This window comes from Pholis gunnellus, assembly GCF_910591455.1.
Source record: "Pholis gunnellus genome assembly, chromosome: 2".
In the NCBI taxonomy this organism is placed as follows: Eukaryota; Metazoa; Chordata; class Actinopteri; order Perciformes; family Pholidae; genus Pholis; species Pholis gunnellus.
Window position 1 is genome coordinate 11,219,740 of NC_136536.1, and position 9,426 is coordinate 11,229,165.

At 40.5% G+C, this 9,426-nt stretch overlaps 2 protein-coding genes across 3 annotated transcripts in view; one reads left to right on the forward strand and one right to left on the reverse strand.

Annotated features, from left to right (window-relative positions):
• lama5 (laminin, alpha 5) overlaps positions 1–1,877 on the forward strand; it is a gene marked incomplete at both ends in the record, with an annotated part of 88,490 nt that extends 86,613 nt beyond the window's left edge. Inside the window, 5 exons of the mRNA XM_079169842.1 lie at positions 242–401; positions 507–637; positions 777–870; positions 953–1,072; positions 1,729–1,877. Coding sequence (XP_079025968.1) covers positions 242–401; positions 507–637; positions 777–870; positions 953–1,072; positions 1,729–1,877 — 654 coding nt within the window. The remainder of the gene's footprint in view (positions 1–241; positions 402–506; positions 638–776; positions 871–952; positions 1,073–1,728) is intronic.
• A 2,203-nt stretch (positions 1,878–4,080) lies between these two features.
• adrm1 (ADRM1 26S proteasome ubiquitin receptor) lies at positions 4,081–9,412 on the reverse strand. Of its 2 annotated transcripts, none has more exons than XM_079182469.1 (10): positions 9,316–9,412; positions 8,273–8,513; positions 7,224–7,340; positions 6,477–6,687; positions 5,980–6,058; positions 5,762–5,898; positions 5,517–5,651; positions 4,962–5,119; positions 4,568–4,670; positions 4,081–4,425 (listed from the first exon to the last, which is right to left on the reverse strand). In XM_079182469.1, the coding sequence occupies exons 2-10, from the start codon at positions 8,480–8,482 to the stop codon at positions 4,340–4,342; spliced, it is 1,236 nt and encodes a 411-aa protein (XP_079038595.1). In that variant the 5' UTR covers positions 8,483–8,513; positions 9,316–9,412; the 3' UTR covers positions 4,081–4,339. The 2 variants fall into 2 exon arrangements, with proteins under 2 accessions (XP_079038595.1, XP_079038594.1); XM_079182468.1 differs by having other exon boundaries at positions 5,980–6,061.
• Positions 9,413–9,426: the final 14 nt, after the last annotated feature.

Consider the following 9,426-nt stretch of genomic DNA (forward strand, 5'->3'; position numbering starts at 1 on the left):
TATGAGGTACTGAAATAAGTACAGAATAATGGAATAATTCTAAAATGATGAGGTAAATAAAACTAAAATAGAATAGAAGAAACATTAAATGACAAGGCAAAAGTGACAGTGGGGATGAGTAATATCTGAATGTGAGATACTGTTATCTCACACACCGACTCCAAGACAGGAAAGCACCTTCATCACACATCCATTCTTCATGACTTGTTTTCCGTCTGTGTTGTTTTCTTATAATCTTCAGGCTCCAGGCTCCGGTGGCTTCGTCGGTTGCGTCAGGGACCTGACGCTAAACGAAGCCCGTGCAGAAAGCCCCGCTCACAGTCAGGGGACGGTGCCCTGCTTCCAGAGCCCTCTGCAGCCCGGAGCGTATTTCTCTGGCCAGGGAGGACACATGGCAATAGGTTCTTGTCGTCACTCTTCTTCTGGGTTTTTAAAAATTTCAGTCACGATGCATCTTCTCGTTTGGGTCATGGTGTGTCCTGACGTAAGGCGCTTTCTCCATGCAGATGAGTCCTTAGTTCTGGGTCGGGATCTGGAAATCAAGTTGGAGGTTCGGCCTGTCTTGGACTCTGGGCTGCTGTTGCATGCTGGGACATCACCTGACCAACGCCTGAGTTTAGTCCTCAGACGGGGAGAGGTGAGACGACACCAGGGAGGCTTTTAACAACAGCTGGTTACTATTTGTATTGAGTTGTAAAAGAAATGCAAGAAAACAAAAGAAGAGAATAAGAATTATTGAACTGCATTTTGAACTGAACTGAATTATGTTTGTGTAGGTGACTGTTTCATTAAACAGCGGCAAAGGTGAATTCTCTACCTCCTTTACTCCTGAGGAACCTCTATGTAATGGGCGCTGGCACACAATCACAGGTGAGTTTACATCAACAAGTTATTTGTCACTGTATTGTTGCCCTGTCGTGACGCTGAGATAATGATGTTGTGTCGCCTCCAGTGGTGAAGAAGAATAATGTCCTGCAGCTCCATGTTGATGCAGCCAGTGAGCGTAGCGTTGGCCCCAAACAGAGCCGCTCTGCAGGGTCCAAAGAGACCGTCTACCTTGGAGGGGTACCCGGTGAGTACAAATTCATTGCTTATTTTTTCTTCTTTTTGCACAATGCCAAAATCATGGTCTTTGGCCTGATCCTGTTTCATTATGTCTTATGGTGAAAATGAAAGTAGTTTTCCACAATGAACCACCATCCGAGATCATTTATATTAATTTGGATCAAACCCAGCCATTTCAATGTCCTAATGCGGTGCTGGTGTTATCAGTTACTCATATACCCATAATTCCAATGTTTTCCTTGTAATAGTTTCTCAATATATTACATTCTTCCCTAAATATTGCATTTTTCCATAACATTGTAATACTTTCTTGCTCTAGACTTTAGACTGTATTAAACCCAAGGGGAATGTATCTCCACATCACAATACATACAACATCACAATAGTAACAGCATACATTCTTGTGATATTACTTACTTTCACTCTGTGGCGGTTTTCTTTTATATTGCAACTATTGTGTTTTTTGAGTTACTTTAAACTAACAACAGTTATATCTCTAGAATTCATATGGTAATTATGTCAATTTCACACAAATGTGTAATAGGATAAAATTATGAAGAGAGGACATTTTGGACAGAAACTGCAACATGATTGGCCGGGGGAGGCATGCGGCCGCGAGGCGGTAATTCTAGATTTCTGTTGAACATGTTGTTTGTCCACCAGATGGCGTCACAGTTCCTGGTCTACCCGCTGGTCTGCCAGTCTTCCACGGCTGCATCCGCCAAGCGACGATCAACCGCAGACCTGCCATGTTGTCCAAACCTCTCGCTGTGCATGGAGCTGTGGGGACGCAGGGCTGCCCACACATGTAAACCCAACACGCACACAATCTTATCCTCACATTCCCCAACTGCAAATTACTGGTGGTGGGTGTCATGTTACTGTAGCTAATTTAAAATATATATTAATATTTATTTTCTATTTTCAGAAAAATGTATATTTTATATTTTACAGTTTGTTTGTTGCAATATTACTGGTTTGTTTTTGTGCTACAGGGTGCTATAACGTCTGTCTGCGCATAGAGATGCACTGATACAAGATATGAAATATCAACTCTAAAATCAAAAGCTAATTCTAAAATGTGTACAGGACTGTCTCAGAAAATTAGAATATTGTGATAATTCCCATACGTGTGATTTAGTTTACTGAACCAAGCTGAGTGTTTTTCAAGGCTCAGGAAACCCTTGCAGGTGTTTCGAGTTAATTAGACGATTCAAGTGATTAGTTGAATACCCTACTAGTATACTTTTTCATGATATTCTAATATTTAGAGATAGGATATTTGAGTTTTCTTAAGCTGTAAGCCATAATCAGCAATATTAAAAGAATAAAAGGCTTGCAATATTTCAGTTGATTTGTAATGAATCCAGAATGCATGACATTTTTGTTTTTTTAATTGCATTACACAAAATAAAGAACTTTATCACAATATTCAAATTTTCTGAGACAGTCCTGTAGTTTATTGTCATTGAAGGCAACACGGCTTCCATTTTCTTGCTTTAGGAAGCGAATTGGTATATGTCAATCGTCCAAACTAATTTCCTGAATCAGCATTATATATTCAAGTAAATGATGCATACAGCTGTGTATCGTGCATCTCTAGCAGAGAATGTTAAGAATACCTACTGAGTCGGTACACTGTGAACACTAATGTATGAGCAACGTCCTCAGTCAGAGCAGATGGGCAATGTCACCTGGAACTGGCACTAGGACTGGACATTTGGGAATAACAGGCATCTCAGTGACACAAAGATGAATACATTTATCACATAACACCAAGAAAGGTTCAGTATTAACCAGTGGTTTAATGTAACTAAGTACATTCACGCACTGTAGTTGAGTATTTCCATATTATGATAATTCTGGTTTTCAAGTTGGAGGTGGGCTTCTCCCCAAACATTTTCAGGGGAGGCTCAGTGAATGGAAGTGAAACAAATACAACATTAGGGCCGGGTTGCACCAACAAGGATTAATTAATCTACAATCAGTACTAATCAGTGTTTAGAAAAACTAGGTTTAAAATGAGTAAATTCAATCATTAAATCAATTCATCTGTTTGTCCAATATTCCTGTTCAGCTCCATAACAGTTTACTTGCATATGTATATTGTATCTGGATTAATATTACTACTACATTTATGTATATTAGTAAAACACTGACAGGGAACATTTTACTCCACAATCAGTACTGTTACTTTAAGTCCCTTTTACCACTGGTATTTACATAGAAACACAGAAAAGAGAGATTAGAACAGGTCAGTTATCGGTTGTTCCAGTGTTGTGTGAACATGTTGCTTGTGTTTAATGGCCTTAAAGTTCTTTTCTCTTCTACATTAAGGTTTCAAAGTAAAAACGTAACCATCATTTAGGTAGAAGTTCACTTCCATCTCCTCCTCACATATAATCTCTTTCAAATCATGTTGGAGTTGCTGTAATAACCAGTTTCTGACTTGTGAATGGTGTTCATTTTAATATCCAAATTATAACTGAGAAATGTTTTTTTTCTGAAAGTTCTAATGTATCCGACTTTTTCCCTTTTTCAGTTGTTCAGGGTAATAACACCCACATTTAAGGAATATAGTGCAATATGGTCACGAATGTGGGATTAATTCCTGTATGAAGAAAGAACTAATCATCCCATCTGCCAGCTCGTGTCCAGGTTCAGGCTACATTTCCCATCGCTATTCCGTCATAAATGTAAACATGTACCAATCATGAGTGTGTGAAACTTGTATGTAATATAACCACTTTTTAAAGAATATCTCACAGAAAGAATAAGCTGTCCCTCCCAGTCACTCCCAGACCCCATGTTTGTAAATGTATTTTTAAATAAAGTCTTTTTTAAAATACAAAATGACACTTTTCAGTTTGTTTCCTATCTGCAAAAGATGTGCCTTGTTGTTTTGGATGTCAAACATGATTTTTTTTAATCATCAAAAGAAAGCCTGAGAGCGTCAGCACTTACTCCGGCTCTGACAGTCTAAACTGTAACAACAGAAGGAAAACAGACTTTGGGCTTAATCTCCTTTTATTTCATAAACAGAGTCTCTCATTTCAGAGTAAAATAAATTGTCAATAGAACAAAACAGAGCTGTTGATAAAGACAGTAGTCACAGGGAAAACTGGCCTAACCCTCATGTGTTAAACTGTGGCTTTCACCCTGACTGAGAAGCAGAGTGTTGCCTTTGGTATAGAACGGTGTAAGACAACCTGAAAAGGGAGATAGGTACAGGAAAATTAATCTCAGATTTAACGGAGGCATGGCCGTGTGAGCTCTAATCCAGACTCATGTCCTCGTCGTCTTTCTTCTCTTTGGAGTCTCCTTTACTGTCCTGCATGGCTTTGGCAAACGCCTCCACATCTGACAGAAAGACCAAAGAAATAGGTGTATTTAAGAAATACAAGAAATGCATTTCTTGAATTTATTTTGTATGTATTAAAAAAAACATTAAATGAAATAACATAATATGTTCCAAGTCTATCTGATATCGCATGCGTCTCACCTCCTCGGTTGGCGGCGTCCACAGCTTCAGCCGGCAGACCAAACTGATTCATGAGAGGGCCGAGCTGCCCGGAGGCCAAGGCACTGCTGAACATACTCATCGACTGAAGGAGGGAGGAAACAGTGACTGGGGTTCATTCAATACTGTGACGTCAAGCTGCAGCAATTACACCAACTTAAAGCCAAATATCAGGGGCATTGAGTCAATCGGGTGCTTGTGAACACACTAGTTAGCAAATCAGATGTGGGTGCGAGGTCTTCAGTGCATTAGATTCTCAATAAAAATATCACATCTCCATAAATCTGTTCAGTAAAAGGTTTTTTGTCTCTTCCACATGAATGTCTTAACCAGAATTTAAGTGTTTATTTGGAGTTACTTTGTGTTAATCTGTTACCTGTTGGAACTGAGGCGAGTTGATTGTGTTCTGGATCTCATCAGCGCTCTGCAGTAAACTTTCTCCACTGGGGAGGAAGGGCAGCAGCCTCTGCTGGACCTCAGCGTTGGTCAGGATGGGAGCCATCATCTCCGGGGTGCAAACGCTTGCCAAGTCCACTAGAGAACAGGAGAGGAGCCCAATCAGTCATTCGTTTTATTCTCTGTTGGCTTCTTTACTCCGTCTCCCTCCCTTAGCCGATGCCGTTATTCAGATTGACTAAGCAGTCCTAAATCTGTCACCATACCAAGACTCCACATTCAATCATCTGTTACTCATTGTGGTGTAGCAGACCGTAGTTTATCATTTATCCATGATCTGTACCATCATAGTGTGTAATAAAGTTTTACTGCTGATTGCTATCTGCCAATCTTCAGTCAAAATATATAAATCGGCATTAATGCCTTCTAGTCGTTAGATTTGCTCCCTTTTTTCTGCTGATCAGATCTGTGTCTCAAACCCATGAAATGATCTGAACCGTGAGTTTTGTGGTCCGTTGCATCCCTAGTCACTCACCTGCTGCTCCCTGAGCAGCCGACGTTGCGGGGACGTTCATGGTGGCGAGGATGCTTTGGAGGTCACTGAGCTGGATGGGCTGGTGGGATCCAGGGCTTCCAACAGAGGCTGGGGCCAGTGGGGTCTGAGCTGCGGCTGCATATGTGACAGAGTAAACAAGTTGTTTTTTTTCCCCTCTTCATTAAAAGCTTGATTCTTAATTGGCAGAGAACCGACGCATAACGACAGTACTGCGCTTGATGTACCTGGTGTGGAAGGAGCAACACTAGCAGGGGAGACCGCTGTGGCAGCAGGAGTCACCGGGGTGGTGGGGGCCTGAGAGGAACTCAGTCTGGGGGCTGCGCCTGATGACGGAGTGGCGGCTGCTGACTGGCTACGAGAGCTAGGAAGGAATCGTTCATAATAATATAAATATTCAGAGGTAATTCATCATATTGTGTTCTACATCTGTGTTCTGTCTTACCTGGATGAGGAGCTGCTTGTGGCAGGTCCTCCACTGCCCAGCAAGTTGGCAAGTCCTGGTCCTGCTAGAGCTCCCAAACCTCCTTAGACAAACATGAACAAATCAAAAAAGGGTCCAAATTGATGTCCGATTCTTATTTAAAAGAAATACACCAGCTGTAAGCTTCACCGAACTTTGTGTTGACTTAAAAGAATTATGTAAGAAAGGGAGTACAAGGAATAACAAATGTATATACTTTACTACTATAATACGTTTTTTAATAACGTCATTGATTAATTACTACAGGACATTTTATCTTATCATGTTTGATGAAATATTTTAATTTGTCTCAAGTGTTACAATGAAGGGTTACTGAGTCTTTTGAATATGTGACCGGATTTCTTTGTCACCATGTTTATGGTGGTTTCCTGAAGACTTCCCTCGCTCAACAGATGAGTCTCTGCTGTGGTTGAGTGTCAAGATTTATAAATACCTAAGCGATATGCAGTGCTACTCACCCAGTCCTCCCAATCCAGTTGGTCCAATCAGCTGCATCAGCTGGTTGTGGCTCATATTTCCCAGCAGGTTTTGCAGGCCTCCCTCTCCTCCGAGTGCAGAGAGTTCGTGGCCGCTGCCGCCTCCGCTTCCTGCCGCTCCGGGAATGGGAGGGTTGTTCAGGTACTCATTCACCTTACGACAGTACTCATCATCCTTGTCGGTCTTTGGCTCCTGATGGGAAATGAGGCAAGCAGGAATTCCTCGAAATCAAAAGTTGAATTCTCCACAGACCAAATGAACAGGCTCCGATCTATCCCAGTCATTCCTACGTGATGACGCAAGGCAGATTTGACAACACCGATAAGATAAAATAAGAGACACTGAATTCATACTAATTGTGCTTAAGTCGATCTGTTTCATAAGTGGCTTTATTCTACAAACACATTGCTGAAAACTAATGGACAAAATCGGTCTCAACTGTTCTGAAAATCTTTTGAAATAAAAGATTATAAAAAGGGACAAAAACAAATCCATAAAAATGTGTAGCTGCCTGACAAATATACTGATTACAGCCATGCACACCCCGTCATCATGAGTGTAATAATCTCTCTTCTCTGCTCCTCAGTCTTATTGCCGCCCACTTCACTTTCCCTCTATTGAACATCCATCTGCCTGCACACGAATGGACATAGACGTCATACAGTCACAAAAGACAGTCCCCATTTCTCCTCCCTTTAGAGAGAAGATGATGGGCATCTTCCTCTCACCTGCATCCAGAAGAACAGTCTCTTGGATCCGGCCTTGAACTTCAGCACAAAGACACGTCCGGTGGTGCACTGGCTCACCTTCTTGAATTCACAGTCATCGGGGAAGATGATCAGGTCCTGGAACAGGAAAGCCACAACATAAGACAGTCAGGAGAGAGAGAGGCGGAAAAAACGCTGAGGTTGCTCTGCCACAACAAATCATCATTAACCGATTACTGAAAGGGAAACCAAAGGCAATAGCATCATAGCACCACTCTGAAATAAAGACACAGTCACCTTGCTTGCTCTGTTGAAGCTCAGCTAAATACGGATTAAATGTGTAAGCATTGCTTGTATGAAAAATGCTTGTATGTACAAATACAGAATGAATAGAGAAGGGCAAAATGAGACTGTTTCTTTCCACTGTAGGAGTGCTACCATTGCCCTCATTTAATTTGTGGTATTTGTGGAATGTAAGATATCTCTGAAGATAGTAACAACTGCTGTCACACTGAGTGTTTTAAATAACATGTGTGAGCACACCAGCTGTCATAGTCTTTGCTGATCATTTCCATGTGAACCCTCAGGAAAGACAGTTTGTTTACTGCAAGCCTGCACCATTAAGTACAAGTTCCAGTTGACTGGTCTGCTGGCTTAGTTCAGGATTTTATTGGTTAAAGGAGTTGATATGTTAGTCTTAAATTCTAGTAAGCCACAAACCTAAACAGCAACACATAAACAACAAAGTACAAGCCTGGTTAGATTTACAAATTTCACTCCCACTAGAATTACTGATTACTTTAAGAATTTGTAGTTACGTATTTTAACTACTAATATGGATATATTGAACTTAAAATCCCATATTACATGACAACCTCACAAATGTGTTGTGTTTTTTTTTGCCTCAGATGACAGAAAATGAGAGATGAGGGACTAAATACAATAAAAGTCCACAGTTGAACCCAAACATTACCACAGCGACCCATGTCAGCTCTTCAAACCCCCAAAAGTTTGTTGACAACTAGAAAATATTACATCAGAGTAACAGTAAGTAGTTTAAAGTTACTCACATCATCAACATTTCCAGTGGTCCTATCCTTCCAGCAGAAGTGAATCAGGGAGTCGTCAGACTGCTGGACATATACACTGCCCTTGCGTTTGTCCGGTGTCACGACGTTGCCCTTCAAGGTCATTTTCCCAGCACGAAACTCCACCAAAAACTTGCTGGAGCTTCCCCTAGAGCCGCTCACCAAGCTTGGAAAGAGAGCACCTGACGACATCTTTAGATCTCTTTGTAAACAAGCCTGAATACTGGAGGAGAAGAGAACAGGGTCAGGTTTGCAAGACCAAAGTTAAGAGGAGGAGGAGACATACATTAGTATTTTGTGTCTGTGTGTAACCATTTATATTGTACATCATTTCCTATATTTGTGGACAGTGACAGAAATTTAATTTAATAAATTACTTTTTTACCTTCCGAGTCATAGAAAAACTAGTTCACACACACACCAGATTTAGCATGGACATGTAAGACATCCATGATTGTGCAATTTGGACAAAAAAATTAATCTCAGGTTTCATACTTGTAGTTATAATACTTTTACTACACCCTAAATACTAGGACCTAGTAACTAGGTACTAAAGTAATTTATATTTTGGTGCTACTTTTTGACAATCTGAATGCAGGGCTTTAGACTTTAACGTTACTCGTAACAGTATATTGCTACTTTTACTGAAGTAGACTGTGACATTAGGTTATAGATTTACATTTATTTCGTATAGTGTAACACTTTAAACTTGATATTTGACCGTAAAAATAGTGTTGTGCTATAATCCAAAAGTTTCAGGAGTTTTGAGCAGTTCGCTTGGGTCATATATACTTTTCTTAGCGAAGCTAACAAAAGTAGCAGTTAGCCAGCTAACGCTAGCTTTGTCATGCCAGAAGTCAATGCTAACGTTAGCCCGTGACTTGGCTAAACCCACGAAAAGGCCAAGTATCTAACTATTGATCTAACGAGCAAAAGTCATTAAAACATTTTTAAATAAAAGCCAACTTTGTACAGGAGCAGCTATATGTTAAACTGGTGTTTAAAAATGGATAGTGTTTAAATACCTCAAGTTGTGTAGGCAGAGTTCATAAACTTTTTCTTCTTTACGTGGCTTAGCTCGCTAGTAGCAAAGATGCTCTGACGTTCTCTGTCAGTAATAACGATCCTGACTTCCT

What these genes read in the sequence shown, in the direction of transcription:
- adrm1 (XM_079182468.1), bottom strand. Translation starts at nt 8,482, where the DNA reads ATGTCGTCAGGTGCTCTCTTTCCAAGCTTGGTGAGCGGCTCTAGGGGA. An exon ending in GGCTGCTCAGGGAGCAGCAG is followed by an intron (nt 5,120 to 5,516) that starts GTGAGTGACTAG and finishes CCTGTTCTCTAG; the next exon opens with TGGACTTGGCAAGCGTTTGC. An exon ending in ACTCGCCTCAGTTCCAACAG is followed by an intron (nt 4,671 to 4,961) that starts GTAACAGATTAA and finishes TCCCTCCTTCAG; the next exon opens with TCGATGAGTATGTTCAGCAG.